At 38.2% G+C, this 24,767-nt stretch overlaps 1 protein-coding gene across 3 annotated transcripts; it reads left to right on the top strand.

Moving 5' to 3' along the window:
• Positions 1 to 393: 393 nt before the first annotated feature.
• ECI2 (enoyl-CoA delta isomerase 2) lies at positions 394 to 18,358 on the top strand. Of its 3 annotated transcripts, none has more exons than XM_018076878.3 (11): positions 394 to 451; positions 951 to 1,140; positions 5,553 to 5,689; positions 6,975 to 7,073; positions 8,671 to 8,862; positions 9,681 to 9,750; positions 11,604 to 11,706; positions 13,252 to 13,372; positions 15,932 to 16,021; positions 16,846 to 16,989; positions 17,815 to 18,358. In XM_018076878.3, the coding sequence occupies exons 1-11, from the start codon at positions 434 to 436 to the stop codon at positions 17,968 to 17,970; spliced, it is 1,320 nt and encodes a 439-aa protein (XP_017932367.1). In that variant the 5' UTR covers positions 394 to 433; the 3' UTR covers positions 17,971 to 18,358. The 3 variants fall into 3 exon arrangements, with proteins under 3 accessions (XP_017932367.1, XP_017932365.1, XP_017932366.1); XM_018076876.3 differs by having other exon boundaries at positions 5,527 to 5,689; XM_018076877.3 differs by lacking the exon at positions 394 to 451 and adding an exon at positions 838 to 867 and having other exon boundaries at positions 5,527 to 5,689.
• Positions 18,359 to 24,767: the final 6,409 nt, after the last annotated feature.

Here is a 24,767-nt window from a genome sequence, read left to right as displayed (position 1 = left end):
TTGTAATACCATTTCTGTGTGTGAAATGGCAAGGGATGGTTACTGTGCCCATCACTGTTCTGCATGAGGAATGTATGGAAAGAGCAACGCAAAAGATGAGAGCACCTTGAGATAGTGATCATGTCACAGAAGAGCTGTTATACATGTTATCTGAAGTATTACACATAATGGACAAAAGGTGCTCCAGGAGTGTGACAGTTCGTGTACTGCTTGCTTCTGTCTGACAACACTTCCTATTCTTTTTCTTCCTTATCTCTCTAAAGCTACTTAAAATAATGTAAAATGAGCATTTTCCATTTCCATCAGGAGTTTTAAAACCACGTTTCTAGCACCACCCACTGCTTTTAATTCTAATAGGATTTTTAACTGCTTTTGTGTGTGCTTTATTTCCCCAGGCTCTACTAATGTTTTAAAGAAAACCTGTATTAAGTAAATGGAAGATGGATTTCAGGTATATCCATCCTTTCTTTTGCTAAGTGTGTCTGATGTTTTGTGTGCAAAGAGATCTTCTGGCTTCTGTTTAGTCTTGAGAAAACTACTATGTTGCTTTAAAAGTTAGGAAGTGAGCAGTCAATATTTTGCAAAATGTTGACGTTTTTAACTCTATAAGGTCTTTATGCAAGTGACAGAACTATGTAGTAATTAGAGACCTGTCTTTAACAGGCTTTGCAGTCTTTTTGTTAATCACCTAAACAGTGAAAAACTACTTTCAGTGTAACTGACTTTTAAAATCTGAAAATTAGGAGTCTTATGTTTGAATGTTTCTTGGGATAAGAGACATTTATGTGAAGAGCTAGAGTGAGCAGGATGAACGGTGGGCTTCCAAGATATCCTGAACGATTAAATGGCAACAAAGAGATGTCTGAAGTAAGGAAATAAATATGAAATGATTGTCAGCCTGGATGTTTCAGGTTCAGGTAGCGATGACCAGGATTTATTTCTTTTTTCAGAGTGTACAACAGGCGAACTACCCAGTGAATGATCTTGCAGGAGTGCGCAGGCATTTGTCGTGGACTGTCACTGCTCTGCCAAGTTGTGACTCCTCTTGCTTCTCTCTCTCTCGTGGGAGCTGGCTTTTTACCCAGCTGGGTGAGGTTGCCGGGCCCTCACCACTTTTCTATGGGTGTCGCTACTGCAAAGGTAATTTGTAGCAGCGGGGCAGTGGCAGCTAATTGCCCATACAGGGTGCAGGGCAATAAAGAGGAAGGTTTGTGTTATAGTTTCATACTTTTTGGTGAATTTTCCACAGAGAGCCTAGTCTCTGCTAGGGTAAGATAAACATCAGGTTTCATTGTTTTTCTAGCTCGGGCCTTAATGATTGTCCTATCGAAAAGCTAACTAACTTCGGCACACTGGCTAAATCGCTTAAGGGAAGCCCCATCCCCGCTGTAGCAGAGGAGCTCTTGTTCGTGTGTCCCCGCCCCTTTCCCCGCTCCAGAGAACTGTGAGAGAATCCTTGCGGTGGTCACCCCGGGAGGGAAGGGGGGCGAGGGCCGTCCCACACCACCTCTGCTGTCACGGAGGCTGCCATTGCCTCGTGGGGCTTTTGGGTCTCCCCGCTCTTCGCCGGCCGGGCCGGCACCTCCATCCCTTGCCAGCTGCCGCCCCCAGAGCTGAAGTGAAGGGGACCCGGCCCGGCGTGGACTGTCTGGAGCGAGCGCTGTGGGAGACGGCCTGCCTGGAGCAGCTCCCTGTGCTCCGTGTGGGCAGCCCTGTTTGCCTGGAGCAGCTCCCAGTTGCGCTGTGTGGGCAGCCCTGGTTTTCCGCAGCAAGCAGGAGCAGCCCGCGGGCGCCCCGTGCTGGTTGTGGTTATACCTGCGCCGAAAGGCAAAAAATGCTTAATTGTGTTCAGTGAAAGTTTCGGTCACGGTGTAGTTCTGTTTTGTTACATATATATATGTATGTGCGTGTGTATATATATATATTTTTTTTTTTCAGCAAAGAGCTGTTATTTTCTTTTCCACACCTTTTCGCCTGAAGCCTCTTAATTTCGAAGTTGTAATAACTTAGAGGAAGAGCCTGTTTTTTTCCTATCCCACCCTCCTTAGCAAACATATTTGTCTTGTTAAATTAAGACACTTTGTGAAGGAAATTATTTAGCTTTGTTGCAGTGAGTAGATGAGAAGGGGTAATACAGAGGGTTTTTTTGATTGCCTTTCCTAGGCTTCTTTTTTTGCTTAGATTAAAACAAGTGCAAGTTTGACACTGGTGGCTTGTAGGTCAGGTTCCAGGCTCTCTGCCTGCCTTGTGTGGTTTTGACAAAGTCTTGTATGGCCACTAAAATGGGGCATGGATTTGCTCAGTGAGTGACTAAGAAGGATTCAGTGTCACAACAGGGGAGCAGCAAATGGAGGGAGCAAGTCATTCCCATAGTGTACTACAGCATCCTCTTCTCTTGTCTTTGGGATTCTGGCATGGTGTCACTGTGTAGTCCCAGAGATGGCAATGCTATTGTGTCTGCTGAGAGGTGTCAAGTCCTCTCCTCCTTGCTCTATGATCTAACTGGGGTGAAGGAGCTCTGTTCCTGCTATTTGTGTATGCCTCTGAAGAATGAAGTCCTGCCCAAGGTGAATAAAATGTGAAATAACTTAATCTTTCTTTTGTGTTTTCATCCTTTGTTAATTTAATAGAGAAATAATAGCATTAGCTTAGCCTTAACATTTTTTAACTAAGTAAAAACTGAACAGCAAAGGAAAGTCACTCTGAATCTGGACTTTCTGAAAGATCTTTCCACTTTTCCCCAGCCCAATTTTTTTTATTCACTGAATTGTTTTTTCGTCCTCTTCTGACTTGTCCACTTTGCATCCTTAATAAGGAAGAGAACTTGTGACCTGCTAAATGCAAGAAAACCTTTAACCGTAAATATATGTGTGTACATACCTTCAGACCGGCTACTGTGTTGTTCCCCTCTCCTCAACTGCTCATCCTCAACTTTTGTTAATTTTTGGTCATTATCAAATTGTATATAAAGGAGAGTCTTAAAAAGTCTTTTTATAATATTGGCCACAGCCAGGCTGGAGTGAAGTCCACATTGTCAAACATGGTGTAAGCCTATAGATCCATTTTTACACACTGAATCCACTTTAGTCACTGCCTAGATTGACAGGAAAATTTGTACTAAATACACAGATCATCTTGGGGACAGCAGCATTCAAGTAATTCCAAGAATGAATAGTAAAATTGGAGGAAAACAAAGGAAAACCAAAACAAACCCTGCCCTTCCCACACTCCTATTTTCTTCTTCCCGTAAATGTGACTTCAAAAACATGTTTGGGAATAGGATCTGAAAGTAAGTGTCATGTTCTGGGCTTCCAGGACAGACCAATCAGAGAAATGCAGTATTAAAAACCTTGTATCTGTATCAGTTTAGGTACACTTCTTCCTGTTGAAGGTCTTTTATCGATCCTGGAAGTGAAGTTTCTAAGTTGGCTACATAGCATCCAAGTTGTTTAAGGGATGAACTTGTTAAACTCTGACTCAGTCTTCCAAACACATCAGTTTGAATGTTAATTAAACTGGCAGATGTTTAATCCTGGTTTGTCTGGGTGCACTGCTATCTTAATAATTAAGGCCTACAGCTGATCAACTGAAGTAAAAGGACTTTCTGTTCCTGCAGCCATTTTTGATAGCCTAGTCCACTTTATATTGTTCAGATAGGTTTCTTTTTACAGGCATAAGATTTTGAAGCAGATTTTGGAATTCTTTCATTTTGAAAGAATTTCAAATTCTTTCCATGTCTGCCATTCAAACTTGGTATCTCCGAAATACCAGGAACTCTAGATTTTATTAATGCAGATGAGCTATAATAGGACAAAGACCCAATAGATCTTACAAGCATTTTTACAAGACACCTAGACAAGCTATCTCCATAAAATGAAAGAGGAATAAAAATGATGGCACATAGTTGGCATTCTTCGCACTGTCTGCCTGCAACTTTTAGGCTTGCAACTCATAATAAATTTTCTTTACAAAAAAAGAGCAACGAGGATATTTATGAGTAGGCAGTAGAATTTCTTAAATTCTCGTTAGGTGTGTATAAAAAGGGAGAGTTTTCGTGTTAGGTATGATTTTTAAATGATGGCTCTGTAACTGAAATATTAACATTAAATAGATTAAGCATTCTATCAATCTTCATTTGAAGTAATCATTGATTTTTCAAACGTGACTGGTTATGAAATCTATTATATATGATGCTCTAAGACAACAGCTGTATCAGTGAGTTAGGATGGGAAAAGCTGGGCTTTTTTTCTTCATTTTTAACTAAAATGGAGGAATGTTGATACAAAAACTGAGAACATTTTAAAAATAGTAAAAATGCTTGATGTATATTGCAATTTAACAAGAGAATGCTGTGATGATGTGCTTTTGCCCTCTTGAAATAAGCCAAAGTTATTAGACTTCTTGGCTTTTGATTCCTAACTGTTGAAGTAAACCTGCTTTTACAAAGCATTATAGAGTTGGGTTAGATTTGGTCCTTTGGAGTGGGGTTTGGTGGTTTTGGGGGAGATTTTGTTGGAATTGCCTTGTTCTGATGGAAGGTTGTTCTCTCAGAATGTTTTGACCACCTTTTTTTTCTTAAGTGTCTACAGGCTGTTTTACAGCCAGTCCTTTTCCAAAGTACAGTTTGAAATTAGTCTTCACTTATGCTGCCCTGATTGGAGAACCAGGCTTTCAAATTGAAGTGTTTCTAGATAAAAGCACACACACTTGAAAAGATCACAAAGAACAGACAGGTTGCATACTGTCAATATGTCTATTCATAGGCATATAAAGCTGTTAATTGTAGAATCATTTAGGTTGGAAGGGCGTTTAGGATAACGAGTCCAACTGTTAACCCAGCACTGCTGAGTCCACCACTAAACCATGTCCCCAGATGCCACATAAACACATCTTTTAAATACCTCCAGGGATGGTGACTCAACCACTTTCCTGGGCAGCAATGCCTGACCACTCATTTGGATATTAGGAAAATTTCTTCACCAGTCTAAACCTCCCCTGGTGTAACTTGAAGCTGTTCCTCTTGTCCTGTCAGTTGTTTCTTGGGAGAAGACACCAAGTGCCAGCTGGCTACAGTCTTCTTTTAGGTAGTTGTAGAAAGGTAGGTCTCCCCCAAGTCTCCTTTTCTGCAGGCTAAAAACCTCTAGCTCCCTCAGCCACTCCTCATCAGACTTGTGCTCCAGACACAGCTCTCTTGCCCTTCTCTGGACATGCTCCAGCACCTCAGTGTCTGTCTTCTAGCGAGGGGCCCAAAACTGAACACATTCTTGAAGGTGCCAAGTACAGGGGGAATGAAATTTAAATAACTAATAAAAAGTGATAATTTCCAAAGGTTAATTATATTGCAGTGAAAGCAGGCTTCTAAAGCAACTTTCTTGTAATTTTTAGTATCTTGCTTGTTGATGTTTTGATTAGTGTGCTAGGTATGTTTTATGTATATTTTAAATGTCTTTAAAAGCAGCATATTTGCTTCTCCCCTAGCCTTACACAAAAAACAAGTAATGGGATTTTTTCCCCACTTACCCACAGACGAACACTAGCTGTTTGCGTTCCAGCGGTTCACCTGCACATGACTGCAGCCACCATGCAAGTCAGCCAGAAGGACTTTGAAAAGGCTCAGGAGCAACTGAAGCTTTTGAAAAAGGATCCTGGGAACGAAACTAAGTTGAAACTCTATGCTCTGTTTAAACAGGTAGGCCTGATTTACATCATTTTGTAAGGAGTATTTATAACCTGAGGGGATGGACCTGTAAAATATTTACTTGATTTAGGGACTGTTCAAATGTATTCTGTCTTAACAAGCTCTTCATTTCAAGTGCTTGAATTCTGTTCTTGAAATGCCAGCCCCTTAAACTCTGCCTAAATTCTGAGGGAAGCCAAACCTGTTTTTTCTTATAACTCATGCTTTGAATAGAAACCTGTTTTCAAAGAAATAGAGCCAAATTACATCCATTGCGTGATGCCTTCCATATAATAATATAGATTCAGCTTTGGAAAATGGCTTATGCCTGAGAAAAAAAGAGTATACTTCCTCTTAAATTTGTTGTATCTACAGTTAGCAGTGCTTATAATATAATGGTGCTGACATTTGAAGGTTGATTCCTGATGGTTTCTTCTCTCTTTTTTTTAGTATGGTCATTGTAGGTTTTGTTTGGCTTTTTTTGGTTTTGTTTTTAATTCAAGGAACCATTCCACCACACTTTGAATGAAGGTTATCCTTTATTACAGCATGGAGGGAGACCTTTGTAAAAATAGCTGCAGGTCCTTAGTGGGGTTTGTACTGGTATTTGGGGAGGTATTTGTGGATTAAGGTTGGCTGCAGGGTCACTACAGGCTGTGGCTTGTTATATTGAAGAAGGCAATTGATAGCTTCTTTAAATAAAATCTTAAAGACAGGTGATGGTTCCAGGTAGCTTTACTAACTACTAATAGTGAGCTCATAAATGTATTTCTTTCTTTCTTTCCTGCCTCCCACTTGAAATATTTCTCTCCGATAGTGTACTTTTCCTCAGGAAAACAGATCACAGAATACTTCAGGATAGCTCAGAACTCTTGCAGTTCAATTGGTCAAACACTCTTGCTCACAGTAGAGCCAACTTTGAAGTAAGATCCAACTTAAAAGATCCTATGCAATGGTTTCTTTGTTCGCACAGCTTATGAGGCTGTAATTTTCTTTCTAAGTATAAAACTTCTGCAGTTTTTGAGGTAGGAGAGCTTAAGTGTTTTGGAAACCAGTGTCTCATACTGGGTGGCTACTTGTGAAAGCCCAGCACCAGGTGTCAGAAAATAGCAGACACTGAAAAGTTCATGGTATGTGAACTATCTGAATATTGTCCAACTACTAGGTATTTCTCCTGTCTCAGAGTTAAATTCTGTATCCAGGTCAGATAAATATTCTGAATAGTTATCGTCTTTTCTACCTAGGCATCTGAACTTTAATCATGGGTTTAAGTAAGTTTGTTTTGCTCTCTTTTCAGGCTACTGAAGGTCCCTGCAATGCTCCAAAACCAGGTATGCTGGACTTTGTCAAGAAAGCCAAGTGGGATGCATGGAATTCTCTTGGCAACTTGTCTCAGGTGACAATACCTATAATTTCACTTTGTAGATTACTCTACCTCGAAGTGCCTGATCTGTAAGTGAATGGCTGATGTCTGTTACATGCTAGTTGAGCAACTTTGCTTCAGCCATCAAAATGTTTTTGCACTGTATTCCTCGATCATTTCACTGCTTCAGTGTTTGGAGATTTTTGTTTAGTGTGTAAGCCTAATTCTACTTTATTACTACCAGCTTGTATCAATGTAAGAGATCTTACATAGATCGTGATTTCCAGTGAAAATACTTTTTTTCACATTATGATCTATTCTGCTGTTCTCTTTGAGAAAGATGGATTGAGCTTCTCAGCTCTTACAACAAAACCCAAATCTCTGAATCCAGCATATTAATAACTTCGTCATTTTAAAAAAATCAATCTCTTATGCTGTTGACTAAAAGACTAGAAAAAAGTGGTGTATGGAGAGCCTCTCTTCATTCTTTTTTTCTCAGTATATCTTGACCTCTTTAATACCTTTCATAACCTTTAGAGAAGTCAAGTGAAGCAAGCAGGAAGAATAAAGATGCAGATACACATAAGCATTCCTTTTTCATGCAGACTGTAGTAAGTCTGACATCACATATAGCTACCAAGATTTCTTCAGTTATTCTTTAATGAAGGAAACAAGCTTTTCAAATCAGCTGTGTTACTGCTACATTAGGCCTGCTGTTCAGCAGTAGTTGTTGAGGTCAGTCAAAGGTATTCCTTAATACAGAGGGGGTTTTTTGCATTTTTTTTTTGTTTGTTTTAAAAAAAATTGTATCTTAATATTTTTGTGGGTTTTTTTGATGGCCCTGCTTTTAGGAGTAGTGAAGAAACACTTAAGGAAAAGAATCTGGTCTTGATGTTAGAGTGGAGAGTGGATAGACAATTTCATGTGCTACAGATTATGGATTATAAAATTTTTCAAAGTATATTATGCTTTCAAGAAAATAGGTTGTAACAACCAAGAACTTAAAATTCTTTTAAATCACTGTTTAATGTAGAGCTAAGGAGACAGGATTCTTTAGGCTTCTGTGTGTCATGCTAGTGCTAAATGAAAACTAGTGTCTTCAAGCAATTTTAAAATGCCATAAGACCCATTTTAGCACTCTGATTTTCAGACCAACATATTCTAAAATAAAAGCTTTGTTGGAGAAGTGTTTCACTGGAAAGAAGAAACAGAAGATCCATGGAAATGTGTAAATTCTGGGAATATGACAAAGGTCATCCTAGATGTGGATGGGAGTACTTCACCAACAAAATAAATCTCATCATCCCAGCATTTATACACTTCTACTTTTGTAGATCTATCGCTGCTGCTTTTCAGATGACTTTAAGCTTGTTGTGCAGTGTTTAAATACATGTTCCCCTTGTCACCCCCCTAATTAGAATGCTTTCTAATTGAGATTTTTATTTTCTTTTGTCTTGAAGCACAGTCCCCTTCCCCCTCATTTCCCTCCAGGTACCCATTTTATTAGTACTATAACTGATTTACATTTTAGCCTTTCATAATATTGTGTGTGGGTTTTTTCCTATTCTTTTAATATTTTTTTCTTTATTTCCTTTTTTTTCTTTTTTTTTTTCGTTTCCTTTTATTACAGGATAATGCCAGGCAGAAATATGCTGAACTTGTCTCAAGTCTGGTCTCTGCAGAATCTGCTAGCCAGAAGAAAGATGCTTCTCCGGAAGAGGGCAGGCATGATGGCTATGAAACATTAATAGTTACTACCAAAAACAATATCACAAAGATAATGTTTAACCGACCTGATAGGAAAAATGCCATCAACCATCAGGTAAAGAAGTTAACTTGGGAGGATTAATGATTTTTTCTTTCCCAGGTAAACTATTGAAATTTTAAAGAATCCTCACTACAGGTTAAGAAGAACTGACTGAAACATGGTGGTCTGAATTTTATGAGGGGCTGGTATCCTGACTCCAGTGACAACCTAAGGAATAAATATCCAGTACAAAATGAAATCATTCAGCTAAAATTTTACAGATTAGGCTTTTTTGTGTCTCTTGATTTCATTCAAACTTAATATAGGATTATGGTCTGCACTAAACTAAAATGGCAAACTGCATGGCCTGTTTTGTGCATGCAAGATTTGACTGTAATCTGTGTAATGAAGCATTTGTGCAGCGTTTGGCTCTGCACCGTTGCATGCATGTGTAGGTAATCTTCCACTTCCCACAGTTATCTTCATGACTAAGTCCATCATGTTGGAAGCATAATGATCATGGTGTTTAACAACTGCAAAGATACCAGAACTAGGGTCTTTGCCCCACTGCTGCTAACTTTTTAGTATGTTATTTTGCCCACTTAACTACTTCTCAAATTTTAAAATTAGCTTCCAGTCAGTGTTTGTTTAACAAAGGACCTTATATTGTCCTTTAAATTTGCATTGGAATTTTTCAGTATTGCAAGTGTGTGTCTTTATGGTTAGAAGTACCTCACATGTAATACTTAACTTTTTGTGCATGCAAAATTTTTCAGTACTTTAAAGGATCATAGTTAATCTGTCTCTTGAGTTCCTTGTTGTCAGTGTCAATCTCATTTTTGTGTTCTTTTGTAGCATCACATTTGTACTTTGTTGATTTTCCTTTTATGCAGATGTACAGAGAAATTATCAAAGCACTTGAAGAAGCTGGAAAAAATGATTCCACCATAGCAGTTATTACTGGTATGTTTTGTATTATACCAAAGTATAGTATTGACATGAACTATCTACATGTATTTAGGCTAAGATTGAACTGTGTAAGTAAGGAAATTCTTTCTTCTGTTATAGATCAAAGATTTTCCAAAGTGCCTTGGCAAAATTACTTCAAGGTGGCATTTTGAATTCTTTAGCAAGCTTGCTGTTACATCAAAACGTGTTTCTCAGATGAGAATATGGACATGGAATACTCCTAAGGGCTTTATTACTTTTGAGTAGCTAATATATTTATTCCACAGCATCTTTGTTACTGCTTTTGGAGTTCATTGGTATGAGTTTAGTCAATTTTCTCTACCTCTGTGATACATTTGGAACACACTTAAAACAAGCATCTGAAATCCTGTACTGGCAGAGCCAGTAGAAAGTTTGCACTGCATATTTACCAATGATCATCAGAAAAAAAGGTATTTTACATTCGTTCTCTTTTTTTTTCTATGGCTACCACAGGAAAGGATTGGCCAGGGAAGCTGCAACCTGGCCGGGCTGTGTACATCCCTGTCACCAGATGTATGCAGCTGGATGACTGCAGCACTAGTACTGAAAGGGCAGCCCAAACTCATGCTGCCTGTGAACTCTAGCTACTCTGGGAACACACCCTTTTGGTTCTCTAGAGGACTCTTTTGGTCTGTTTCTTATGCTGACTGAACAGCGTGGTGGCAAGGACAGTCAGCAGCAACAGAAGGACTGAGGGCAGGCACTGCCTGCGTGGCCCATCCTCATTGCACATATGTATGTCTTTTTAGGAAATTAGCCAAAACTTGAGCTTTGGCTGGCAGCTAAGTAGTGTGAATTTGGTCTTAAACCTGCTTACTCTGAGGTAATTGCATGCATATTTGTCTCCACTGTCTGCTTTACCAGCAGCTGGTTCCCATTCCCAGGCTCCTGGGTTTCCTTTCAGTAGCAATGACTGGGCACCACAGCCCTTACAAAATAAAAAGGGTAGTTCACACAACTGGAGTGTCTGAGTAAATAGCAAACACCTCTGCACAAACCTTTCTATTGCATTTTACATAGTGAATAAGAGCACTGCAGTGTAAAGTAATGGATGTGCCAACGCATGAAAGGTCCCATCCTGTGAATGTCCTCATGAAATATGGGATGATTTAGACAATTAAGTCATGCAGTCTAGCTTTAAAATGCTCCATGCTTTTTTGGTGGCACCTCAAACTGACTTATACATTCACTAACAGGTTATATGTTTCTTGCTGAAGAATCCATCTTCCAGTACAATGATTTCAATGCAGTACTGCCAGTCTTATCCTAAATTGATCACAAATTGATCACCTTTTCCTAAACTGATCACAAAAAATGTGAAACTTCTACCTCGTATGAAGTAGGTTATTCTGTCCACTTTTGATTCCTTCATCAGTTTGAAGGTGGATTAAGGGAGATGCATCAACTTACATTTCCGTTGTCCTGTTCAAAAGAAAAAGATTCCCACATCTAACTGTTAGAATGATTGCGAAATGACAGAAAAAAAATCCCTGAGGAAGTATAGAGGGAAAGAAACAAAATATTTTTCCATCGGATGCTGTTAGAGAAAAAAAAATTAATTTTCTGCCTCAAATATTTCACAGTTAATATTCTTTGGCTTTTTACAGCCAAAGAATTTTTTTTCAGCAAATTGTCAGTCAAAACTCCATTTTATGCTGCAGATGTCCTTTAAGATAGTGTGTATACTTTGAGAAAATCCCTGCAATTGCTTAATAATGTTAGACGGTTAGTATGAAATTTCTTTTGTAAATCTAATAAATGAAAGCTTCTCTTCTCTTACTTATTCAGAAACCACTGGTGCATTTACTCATATGTGTTCTCTGCAGGAAATGGAGACTACTATAGTAGTGGAAATGACCTGAATAATTTTGCTAATATCCAGCCTGGTGAAATGGAGAAGGCGGCAAAAGATGGAGCAGTATTACTCAAGTAGAACATCTTGGTTTCATATATGTATAAGTTACTGTAATGGGTTAAATATAATTTGCAGGCTTTGTTAGAAAACACAACTGCAGGGACCCAGTTATGCTACTGTTCGTCTATTTAGATGACTGTGTCCAAGAGCTCACCATGTGCATAAACAGAAAGATAATGTGGGAGGAACAAGTATTAATTGTATGAAATAAATGAGATTAATATTAGAAGTCTTTTTAAGTACAGTGATGCTGAAGACTTCATTTCATTTTTTGGTCCCCAAAGTACATCCAGATATAATGACAACATCATTGTTTTAAATTTATATGAAAGAAATTGTGGGTTTTTTGATATCCAACAGTGTCCACACTAGCAGGACATGTCAAATTCCTTCAATGACAGACTTCTTTTGAATAGAGACCAGCTGGAATGAACTTGTTCAAAATTACCCAGTAATTCTGAGATCTTGGCTCCATCTTGAAGTGAATTTATCTGTTTAACTAATTTATTTTCTAAGACCAAGTTGATCAGGGTATCATCTGACACAGAGGTTTTGGGGACAAACAGCATGTTTCTTTTTTCCCTACTTGAGCAGATTTTGTCTTCTCTTTTACTTCTGTATGTGATGATTGCATTTGGGAGATGCTTGCAAGTTTGATTGTTCCCTCAGGCACTTGAATTTGATGGAAAAGCTAAAATACACAGAAACCCAATGCTTTTTATTTATATTTTAAAGATGAACTGCAAGTAAAGTACTCAGCTTTTACTTAGACAAGCTGTCTGTGGATCACACTTACCCCTCGAAGTGATAACGATGCAGTGTGAACCTGTTTTGAAGCTGTTACTCAGTGGTACCTGGCAAGTGTTCCAACCTGCAGTGCTTTATAGGGTGTTCAGCACAATGTAGAGCCTCATGTGTGCTTTATGGTCTTTGATCTTGCTCTTGTGAGAAGCTTGTGTTTGCTGTGCTGTTACTATTACACAAACATAGTGCTTCATTACAGCTGATGCACAGAGATGTCAGGGAACTGGAGTTCTTACAACACTGTTTGCTTTTGGGAAGTGTTTTATTTTGAAACAAAAGGCTCCTTCTCAAACCTGTGCAATAGAGCAGCAGGGGATTCTGTGTTGTGGTAACATCGCAATTTTGGTTCCTCTTGGGGCTTTGCTGCAGAACAGTCTGTGAAGGGAATGGCTATCTCAGGGGTGGAGCTGGGATGGATGTATAGGCAAAAGAGTGTTCTTGTTAGTGAACTGTATTCAGTAACTGTAGCTGAAGAGGAAAACACTTTCATAACTTGATTGCAGGAACTAGGAAAGCTCTGCTGATATGTACGTTTGATTCTTAGTTGCTAAGGAAATGCAGGTGTTTCAGATAGTTCTTATTTTGTCAGAATTCATTTCTGAAAGGGTCAAAAAGATATGCTACACAGTTTCTATCTAGCTCATGGATTTTGTTATGCAGTATCTAATCACGTGTTTTGAAAGTTGTTTATATTGGATGAAAACCACTTGAGATGTCTCTTGCACCTTACATTTTCTCTTTTCCCTTCTCTCTAGAGATTTTGTGGGTCATTTTATTGATTTTCCTAAACCACTGATTGCAGTGGTAAATGGCCCAGCTATTGGAATTTGTGTAACAGTCCTTGGGTTGTGTGACATTGTCTATGCTTCTGACAGGGTAAGTACATTGCAGAGCTGATCCCAAGACAGTCTTTAAGCCTCTTTCTCTAGCAAATACTATTTGATTTGGGGTAATCTTGGGAGAAAAGAACACTTTAAAAAAGTCTAAATGCATTTTATGTCACATCAAGAAATGCCTATATTAATTACCAGCACAGGGGTGCACCAACCACTGGTTAATATGCATGGAATTTCCCTGCTGTGACTATGGTTATCAAGTTACTGTCTCCAGTTTAAAGGCTCTTTTCTAAGAGCCTCTCTTCTATCATGATGTGAAATGATGCTTGTAAGGTTGCTCTCAGGTGTGGGAGGGGGAGCAAAAGTTTGTTATGGAATAGAAGTTCAGTAGCTGGCTGAAGTGATCCATTACAGGATCACTCACGGCCGATGCACTCCTGACATGCTTGTAATAATGTGTGGTTTGTTCAGTCTATTCTGGTCCCCAGATCTCTTTTTTTACTAGAGAATTGTTGGATTCTCCCTCTTTTGCCCCTCCCATCTAGTCTATTTTTGCTACAGGGTGAACCTATTGTTTCTTTTTCCTCAGTTTAAAGAACAGACTGTTTTCATCCTCCCTTACAACAGCTGTAAATATGCTTAGCCACCAGCATACTTAGGCTATTAGATATAGCTCAGGTTTATCTTCACTCTCTCTGTCTTTTCTTTTTTTGAGCTAAACAGCTGCAGTTTGTTCAGCTTTTCCTCATGTGGCCTGCAGTCACATTCCTCTGGACTCCTTCCAGTTGTTCTGTGTCTCTTTAAGCACAGTGGTACAAGCTGGACACATCACTCCAGCTCATGTCTTACTCATGCAAAGTGAAGCAGAAGAATTTCTCCATATTCTGCAGACTGTATTTCTGCTTTGACATCCCACATTGTTATTTGATTTATGTACTTGTGATCTGATATAACACCTGATGTAACAACTGTAAAGTTGTTAGTGAAATAATTGTTCCTGTTGTATAACATATATTATATACTAAGTTATTCCTGACAAACTTTAACTTATCTGTACTAAATAGTGTCTTCTGACTTATACCTCTCAATTTTATTAAGACTATTTGGAATTCTAATCACCTCCCCTCAGCATAATATCTCCTTACAGCTGTAAGTTAGTATAGATTTAATTGAAGTTTAATCCAAATAAGCATTAAATGTTTTGTCCTGTTAATATTATCCTTCTTTCTTGAATGGCTTGAAATTCATACTTGAATTAGTACCTTCCTATCTGCACTGGTTCAGCTTTTGCTTGTGCCCTTGGTAATAGTTCTTGGAGTATTTCTGTAGGGTCTAACCTAACCTTTCATTTAGGTTATCCTTCATGGAAATTTTCCAGTTAACCTCAAGTTTATCAAACCTTTCTCCAAGGTGATTGTTCTCTGTTCTTCCCTTTCCAGGATTGTGAACTCCCATGCAGTAAGGTCATTTTCATCCAAATTACTACTTAATTTCACACTCTGCAGTAGTTTCATTGGAGTGCCTTAAGCATTGACTACCCACTCCAGAAATGGCCAGCTTTGCTATGTTCAGGATCTGGTTTTATTCTCAGCCAGGTATTCCCAGAGCAGATCATTACCAGCCACCTTATGGGACACTGCACAGCCCAGTCTGACAACAGATCAGTTAATGTTGCCTTCTGCACTGGGTTTTGCTCCAGTGCGTGGGACACCAGTTTGTCCCCCAGAATATTTAATCTCCCATTGCTTAAGCATGTCTAATACCAGTCTGCATCCTGACAGATGTTGTCTAGTCTTTTTGTACAGTGTTATAAATGTCACTTTCTTGCTAGGAAGTCTGTTGATCTGTCTTACCATGTGGCCTTCTGTAGTATAACAAGGGATTCTTTTTCAATGAAGATTCATGAAGAGGATTCAAAACCTTCTGTTTCAGTGAAAGCTCCATTGGCAACTTCTGCTCTCTTTGTAATCAGTTCATATTTTTAAATGGAAATAAAGGCAAGCATTTTGTCTTTCTTGCCTAAACTTGATGCGAGTTGTCGAAACATAAAATTCTGCTGTTCAGTTCTAACTTGCCACAAATGGTATTATTTTGTGTGACCCCATGATGCATTTCTGGCACAGGGAGGGTCTTTTTAGATTTTCATAAAATTAGAGGAAAGAAGATTCAGTGACTTGAATTCTTCAGGAGCAGAATAAACTTAGTGTGCCTTCAGAAAGGCAAAAATACTTTTTACCTTTTAAGTTATTTGAAATATGTATTTAATGACTTAGGGCAGATGTGTATGAGCATCCTTTCTGTAAAGATTTTGCATGTACATATTAGATTCTCTAAGTGCTGTATTCAGATAATGTAACTTCATCACTGGGGTTGTTATGATAAGGAAATTGAATTATATAGACAAAGCCAACTCTTGCCTGCATTGAGAGCATGAAGCAGTGTTAGCAGATGACATTTAAAGCCTATCATGGTAACAGTTCAAGTGTGGCTTTGATTAACTCTGTCACAGAAGCTTTAAAATGAAAACTAAATCCTAGTACTTTAATTCTGTGCTCTGTTGTAAGGTTTGCTTTATTTTGTTCTTTTTTTTTTTCCCCAGGCTACGTTTCACAGCCCATTTAGTCAACTTGGACAGAGCCCAGAAGGATGTTCCTCTTACCTGTTTCCAAAAATCATGGGCTTAGCCAAGGTAAGAATATCTGCACTGTCTGTGGGATCATCTGACCTTTGTGTGTTGGTGTCTTCTGACTGTAAGAGTAGATGTGGTCTTCTGTCCATACTCTTATTTTCTCTGTCTACTCTAGAAATAAGGAAACTAAATAAGAGTAATTAAAAAAAATGGAAAAAAGACAAGAGAGATGGCAGAATCTAAATTTTCTTTTCTCAGAACAGAGAGAAAACTGCTTCTTTTGATATCCCACAGAAAAAATCTGTATAATTTTAAATACTTATCTGATAATGCATGTGTATACACAATACAGTGTATTTTTGTTGACCAGGGTTTAAATCTGTAAGGAGCAGAGCAAGTGCTTATAAACATCCAAGTATCAAGAGTAGTATGTTCAGTGAGACATAGCCTGCCAGTACATGTTCTAGAAATCTTGGAGTCACTGCAAAAGTGAACAAACACATTTATGGTGAGGTAATTTCAGATTACATCCTTGGAGCTCTGCTCAGAAAGACATGTACACTCTTAGTGAACATTAGGAACTGTAGGCCAGTCACCAGTGGCATAGCCCAGGGGTTGATACTGGGTGTAATACTTAATTAATCTCTTCATTATGGCCTGAATGATGGGATTAAGTACCCTGCTTGAGCAGGGGCTTTGAAGTAGACAGTATCTGGAGGTTCCTTCCATCATCATCCATTGTGTGATTCTGTGTTCTTTTCAGAGGGCAGATATTAACGAGCAAGAGAGTAAAATAAATGTGTCATGGAAGTGTGTAGATTTCCTGTCAGATTACTCAAGTTTTGTGTCTTGTTGAATCACACTTTCTACTTTTCTCCACATAGGCAAGTGAGATGTTGCTTTTCAATAAAAAGCTGACTGCAGCAGAAGCCTGTGCCCAGGGACTTGTGACTGAAGTCTTCCCTGACAACAGTTTTCAGAAGGAAGTTTGGGCAAGATTAGAAGCTTATGCAAGCCTCCCCAAAAATGTCAGTATTTTACATTTTTCTCCACCTTGTAAGCCTGTAGCACTCCCAATTCTCCTACCAAATGAAACCACTTGGTTTCATTCCATCCTTAACTGAAATAATGAGGCTCTATATATTTTCCTTCAAGCACAGATCTGTCCCTGTGCTGCTGGGAAACAAATACCTCTTTTCTACTCTGTCTGCATCTAAGACAGTGTACTGTACACAGAGATTCAATGGCTGAAAATCCTTCAAAACTAATTAATTAATCCATCTGTGCAGTCTCTCTATGACTGCCTTGGATGCCTTCTCTTAGGTTTTTATTTTGGCAATAGTTTATTTTTAAGAACCTTACCACTGGGTCTACAACGTTAACTGTACTGTGTGCACCCTGTGCACTCAAGATGACAGTAGGTGACTTTAGTTTTTGCTGAATTCAGTCATCCTGCTAGCTTAGGTTTTGCAAAACTACTTAAGTCACAATGGTATTAGGTTACATTGGACAAGAGGAGACACCTGTGCCAGCTGCTGATAATGTGGGTTCATTTGACACTGCAGACAGTGGAGTGGGTTTCACTTCTTATGGCATCTACTGTGATTATGAGCACTTAGTGGGCTGCTGTTTTGCTTTCCATAAGCCTCCTCCACCTTATTAGCACTTTTAGTAATTAAATGCAATAAATACTTCCAGTGAAAAGGTTGACTAAAAGCTAAGAGGTGCAATATTAATACAACTGGATTAGGATTCCAGTGTGGGTTTTGTGTTATTTTTCTGAAACTTTAAATTAAAGTATAGAAAAAGTATAGAATACTTAACTTCCTAATGTTCCTCTTTTCCTCCTCCAGTCCTTGGCAGTGTCAAAGCAACTGTTACGAAGTATGGAAAAGGAGAAGCTCCATGCAGTCAACAGTAAAGAGTGTGAAGTCCTGACGGAGAGGTGGTTGTCTGATGAGTGTTTAAATGCTATTGTCAGCTTCTTTCAGAAGAAATCAAAACTCTAATCTTTACCAGTAGAATCTGCACCATCTGGCAATAGCCTAATCTGCCCTTATCATTAATGAACTTTCTCTTCAAATAATAATTCTTAATACCTTTTGATGTGGTATATTTCTGTTCTCAGTACTGGCTTAAAACGGGTTCATAAAATTAATACACTGTTATGTGCCTTGGATCTGTTATGGAAATTCAGGCTGGGGTAGAAAAGGTTCATTGTTCTGTAGGCATCAGTGATGTTTCGGAACAATACTAAAGCAGATTTTCTTCCAAAAGAAGCGACAAATTCAATAGTACCCTATTTTGATAGCTCTTCAATAATTATTAGTGATTCTTTTTATTTATGTATGGGGAAAGAAATACTATATTAATGAAAAAATAAATAGAAGTATTTAATTACTGCTGTGCTTATTTTTATTCCTTTTGTAAAACATCCTCAGTGAGAGGGAAAGTAGTTTCTGGGAGGCATATTAATACAATAGTCTTACAAAAAAGTATTCACATGACAGTGTTCATCGCAAAGATGTTTGTTTTGAGCTTTATGGGTCCAATCTTCAATATATTTTTCCATTAATTCCCTCATATGACCCCTTTTCTGTGAAAAAGTGTGATGTGTTTGCTTTCCTCAAGAAGAAATGCAGCCATTGATAACCTGTTGATGGATGAAGTAAGAGAAACAGGGTTTCCTTGATCAGTAGACGCCAACGTGCCTCTTACAGCAACGGGAGATGAAACATTACTCTCCATGAGTAATGGGAATAAAACAACATTACCTCTAAGAAATGGAACTCCTATGTGGTTTTAGTTAACTTTTTGAAAAGTTGAATCATTATCTCATATCACTTAGGAATTTCACTTCAGAACTGTTATGTTCACATATACATTATCCATAATTAGTGTAATTTCTTCAGTAGATTCTCTGTATACTCTGATGTTGGTTTTTGTTATCAACGAAGTAGTATACAGCAGGGAGGGTGATTTTTGCTTGGCTGGTTTTCTTTTATTTTATTCTTTTATTCTTCCAATTTAACACTGCAAGAACCTCATCAGTACTTTCAAGTACAAACAATTCTTGCACACCACATATTCTGATCTATAGGAAATGCTTATGCAGATTGAAAACTTCAACCTGAACTTTTAAAAATTCACTTCCTTGTTTTCCCTGACTGCATACGCAAATAATGGTATCTCCAGTTTCTATCCCTCATGATAATGAGGGATAAAAAATATGTTCACCTTAAGATTTAGTGATGTGTAGAGTTTTATATTTTTCAGCCAGTAAAATATCTATGGCAAATGTATGTTTTACCTGGTAGTTTATATAAAAGTAGTATAGGTAATCTTACAGATATGAAGTAAGGAATTCTTTACCTACTGATATGAAGGTTAATTTAAAAATCTGCAAAGGATCTGCATAGATTAAAAAAATAAAAATTAAAGTACTTACAGAAATTCCATGGAGTTTGTAACAACATACCTAAAAGTAGATAACAAAACAATTTCTAAGTTACTACAATTTGCATTGAAGGGATATTTTTGTTGTCTCACAGCACTGCTGAATGTTGTGCTATTTCTTTTTGACATTTAAAATTATGAGATTTGTGGAACATTTTAAAACATTTTTTAAAAAAGTATCTGAGCAACAAAAGGGCAGAAGCTAAATTCTGATCTTACTGTTCCATTTTAGCCCTGATCTTCTAAAACTGTGTGACTTCACAGTTCTTTTGTGACACAAGGACAGAATACTGTTTTTTTTAGCAATGTCTACCATTGTAAAAGAAGGTTTCGTTAAGTACATAAAATTCTGCAGTAATAAAACAGAACAAAACACAGTCTGTATTTGTCAAGGACAAACAGTATCAAACCGATCTAATTTCCTTCATTAGTGTGCCTGGCTTGGTAGAAGTGGACAGCAGTGAACGTAATTTAACTTTAGTGAGGCTTTTGTGCTGTTCTGCTATGCAGCTGCTGTAAACAATTCCAGTAAATGGGATCTAGATTAAATCACAATTGTAGGGTTGTAGAATTGGCTGAAACACTCTACTAAGAAGTAGTCATCAGGTTATCAGAGTGAGAGGGCATAGACTGGGATCTGACAGGAATCACAGAACAGTTTGGGCAGGAAGGGAGCTTTAAAGATCATCTAGTTCCAGCCTCCCTGCAATGAGCAGGGACACCTTCAACTAGATCAGGTTGCTCAGAGCCTCATCTAACACGACCTTGAATTTTGCACCACATCTCTGGGCAATGTGTTCTGGTGTTTCACGACCCTCATTGTAAAAGACTTTGTTCTTATAGCTAATCTAAACCTGCCCTGCTTCAGTTTAAAACCATTAACCCTTGTCATACCGCAGCCGGCCCTACGCTTAAATCCAAGTGTGATAATGGCATTTATCTTAACATTTTCTGCTGTTCCTTTTTCTGAGTGTGTTTGTGAAGGATTTGGATGTCAGAAGAAAACATTATTTTACAAAATATGTGGCTAACACTAAGTTTTAACAATTATGAGCTGGACTATTCATAATCAAAAGTATGAATTTCAATGAAGAGAAGCACCTTTCCACTCCTACTACTATGGCTGCATTTTCTTTCGATGATGCTACTGATGATTAGATTATCTTCTAGCAATGCTGAAATTAGATGCCCCAAGAACTGACATAATTACTCTAAAATGGTTACTTGAGAACCATTTCAATAATGATTATCTTGTTTTAGCAAAACCTTACATATGTTTGTTTCAAATTTAGTTCTTGCTAATCTACCCATCAAGGACAAACAAATTCTGCCATATGGGGTAAGAACACAAAAATCCCCTTAAATTTAGCACTTCCTTGTCCCAAATCCTCTACTTTCTTCATGGTTCTTCATCTCTGAGAATGTGCTTTCCCTTTGAGCTTGTTGGAAGAGATAAAGAAAGGCCAGACTAATGGAGTGGAGAGGGGAATTGTCCCAAATTTTGGTACTCTGTGCTATAGCTAGCAGAGAGTACATGAGTAAGTTTTGGAAGGGGGCTTTATTGAAGTATGTTTTTGCTTGATTTTTGTAAACTATATATTCCAAAATATTTAGGAAGAATCTCCGTGAGATTGCATTTCCTGTTGCAGGACATTCTTGTAGCAGGTGTGCCATCTGCTTATATAGTAAATCTGGAAAAGGAATGAAAATATGCTTGGTTGTCTCTCTTGGGAGTCAACTGGAAACTGGGAGAACCATGATGGTGGCTTCTGCCAATCTGTTCTCCCCTACTTTGTAAAATCCTGTGGAAGTTCAGTGGCTTAAGCAGTGCTAAGTAAAGGCAGATAATATTTTACCTCTGTGGTGGATATTAAACCAAGAAACCACTAAAATTTTTTTTTAACTTCTTTCGCTTGCATTTGATGCAAAATCAGCTTAAACCAAATAACAGTTTCCCTTGTGCCTTTCAAGCTTCATTTCCTTTTACCATTCCTATTGCAGAGAGACACATTGGTATCAGTTTTCTTCTTCTGGCCAGTATTCTGGCCAATACTTAGGATATTCTTCATGGGGCACTGGGCTTCTCCTGGTTATGGGGAAAAGGAGATTGGAGATAGAATGCTTTTTAGACCAAAACCAGACTGCTGTGTTTGTTGGTTTCAGTTTATATATTTATTTCTTTTTGCCCAGTATCTAGCTGTGTTATGAAAGTTTGGATAGTTTTTAATTCATAACATTGCAGCACATACTCTGAACACGACCGTACTTTGCCACAGTAGAATTTCTCTCATGGAGGGTCAGCTGGGAAAAAGCAAGGAAGCTGGACAGTGACACATTGGCAATAGTTTCTTACCTGTGTTTTGATGTGGTGTGCACCTTCCTGTGGGAGTCCCAAACAAATTTGGAAGTTAGTGGCACACAATTAGGTTCAGTCTTTGGAGCAGAATGTGATAAGCAGATCTTCTGTGAGATGATTTAAATTGCTCCCTGTTGCATATATGCAACTACTATAAAATTTATTACATGGTATGAGAATCTCTGGATTATTTTTAGAGGAAAAAAACCTTAAGGAAAAAAGAAGCGTGATCTAGACATTATTTGGGATTCTTATGTAAACATAGCTGAGTTTTTTATTAAGTCCTTATAAACAGAAACAGATTGCAAATTACTTGCAAATAGGAATGGACTTGGTATATTAGTTTTCATGAGCTAGCAGAGCAATTTGGGTCAAGTTGTGAAACCACCCATTTCCTTCCTTGTCAGAGTGCTTGGATATTCTCTGTAAAAGAGGAAGGTACCTCTATGCCTAAATTTGCTCTGCCAGATTTATTTAAACCTCGTGGGGGGAGAAAACAGATAGGCACTTTGCACATTTCAGATTGAACTTAAGAGCTCACAGAAAGAGTAACCAAATTGTCATTATCCTATGGGAAGGAGATAACCAAAGGAAGAGTTGTTGCAGGCAGTCCTCATGTTCAGCCATAATGTGGCATCTTCATTCAAGAGGCTGAAAGGAAGAGCGCCTTTACCGGATTCATCCAGCTGGCTTAATCTGTCTGAATATGAAATCCAGAGTGAATTTTATCAAATTGTTTACAGAATTCTGTGCATTACCTTTGTAGTTGTTTAGTGGGTACACAAATAACCATGGTGTGGAGGTCAGCTTGGCTTTAGTTGAGCAAAACTTTGTTCTTTCCCATGGAAAAGCTGCAGCCCAAATGTGGGTTTGTTCTACACTGAGTATCTCACATGGATGATGTTTTTAGCATGAGCTTTGTTTTAACATAGGAGAAAGATTTGTAGAATGTCTGAGCTTTAGGTGTACTTAGATAAGCTAAAGCTCCTTTTACAGGGAACATGTGAAGTTCAGCTTCCTCATTTGAGAGCAGGGTTTAGGAGCAGAAAGAATACAGGTTAATTCACAGACGAGTGAGTGTGACAGCTCAAAGCCACCGTAAATGGTATTTGCAGAAGAAACTCACTTTTGTCAAAAATCAAGAATATTAGTTCTGCTGTTCCTCCTTTTAATGTGTTCAGCACTGTTCTTACTCTTTCCTATAGTACAGCTCAAATTCAATAAATTGCAGGAAGAATATTTCCCACTATATAACCACTAACTGAGGGTTTTATACATTGGACAAGAATTATGGCAGCAGTGAGGCTGCTACGAAATGAACCTTTACAAATGACAGAAAACAACATCAAATTGTCAGAGTCCTCTCCAAGCTGCAGGTCATCTGTTCTTGCCCTGTGCTCAGAGCATGGCTAACTGCAGAGGGTTACTTGGTATCACATCCTGTTCAATCCTGGCTCCAAGGACAGATGTTTCACTGCCTGAGTGATCTGTTTGGTATGTGCTGCTGGCTTCATATCACATCACCTTCACTTCCAGCAGCCTACAGGACAGGCTGCTTTCCTCAGAGCATTTTCCTTCCAGTGTTATCTGTAGAAGCTGCACCAATCCCTTTTGAGATCCTAATACTCCAGTCAGAGTGCAAGGAATGAAGTGGCTGTATTTCCAGCTTGTGCTAATTACCCCCCTTCCACTTCCCATTTAGGCAAGGAGTTTTCCAAGTGGTAGAGCAAAGAGCATCAATGTCTCTGTTTGAAAACTGGATATGCAGAATGTCAAACCCAGGCTATTAGATACCCTTTATGCTGCTTAGACAGAAGATGACATAGGGTGATTACCTGTCTTTTCAGCAATGAAGAAATTCACCTGCATCCTCTAAGAAATCATACTTCTGCCAGGTAACGTATCAGATTCTGTGATAAATCTGCCTCTGCAAAGTGACAGGTCTATTGTAGCTGCAGGTTTAAATTGGCTTTCAGAAACTTGTAGAACATGTCAAAGAGAGTTTCACTAAGTCTATGAAAAGATCCAGTTCCTGTAACAATACAAGATTAGGTTTTTGACATGTTACTGGAAATCAGGAGTGCTTTCTTTTTTGAAGAGCTTTCTCTGCCTTAGTGTGCCCAGTAACCTTTGTTATTAACTTCTTGTTTCTCTTTAAAGCTGTATAGCCTTTCTTTTCTTACTATTCTTGGTAGCTAGTATCAGTCCCACTCTTTAAACAGGGTATACTTCAGTTGTCCTCAGTGACCCTAGTTTCTTTTTACATGAACATAAAGACACCTTTGTTGGACTCTCACTTGAGAAGTCACACTTTTAAGACTGAACCATGAACAGCTGTAGACAGTGACTGTATCAGTTATGACATATTTATTTCTACCTGCCCATAAGCAGCCTTAAATTGAACCTTTGTAAATACTCTGTTTTCACTATTTTATGAATAATTATCCAAGACCTACTTTATAGAAAGATCTGGACCCCAATCATCAAAATCAATGTTTATGAAGAAATAATCAAGATAATGAAGAATTCAAAAGGTTTATGACATAAAGAAGGGCAAAAGTTTTCATTTAGAACAAGTATTTGTCATAAATTTAAATTAAGTCTTAGTTATTTAAGGACATGAAAGTCTAGGAGATGCATTTGGTAGTCTTGCTTCTGTACCCCCACACAAATATAGTTAAGATTAATAATGTGATACATAATTGACAAGTTAATAAATGAAAACACACACTCTATCCCACTTCACCATGCTGCTACTCCCATTGGACTGGTTTTTTTTCCTTATAAAGATTAATCTGTATGTATGACTTCTCTTCACTGTAATCCAATGCAATTCTTTCATCCCCTGACTCATACAGGCTATTATCTTGCTATAAAAGATAAAAAATGGCACAGGGAAAACCCAAAGTGAATCCACATGAATTATTTGGTGCTGAGAGGGCTTCCATAACTGGGGAAGAGGCAACTTAACAAAAGCTCCATTTTAGATACTTA

This window comes from Manacus vitellinus, unplaced genomic scaffold (genome assembly GCF_001715985.3).
Source record: "Manacus vitellinus isolate BGI_N305 unplaced genomic scaffold, ASM171598v3 scaffold_33_pilon, whole genome shotgun sequence".
NCBI lineage: Eukaryota > Metazoa > Chordata > Aves > Passeriformes > Pipridae > Manacus > Manacus vitellinus.
This window is presented reverse-complemented; position numbering and strand designations above follow the sequence as displayed.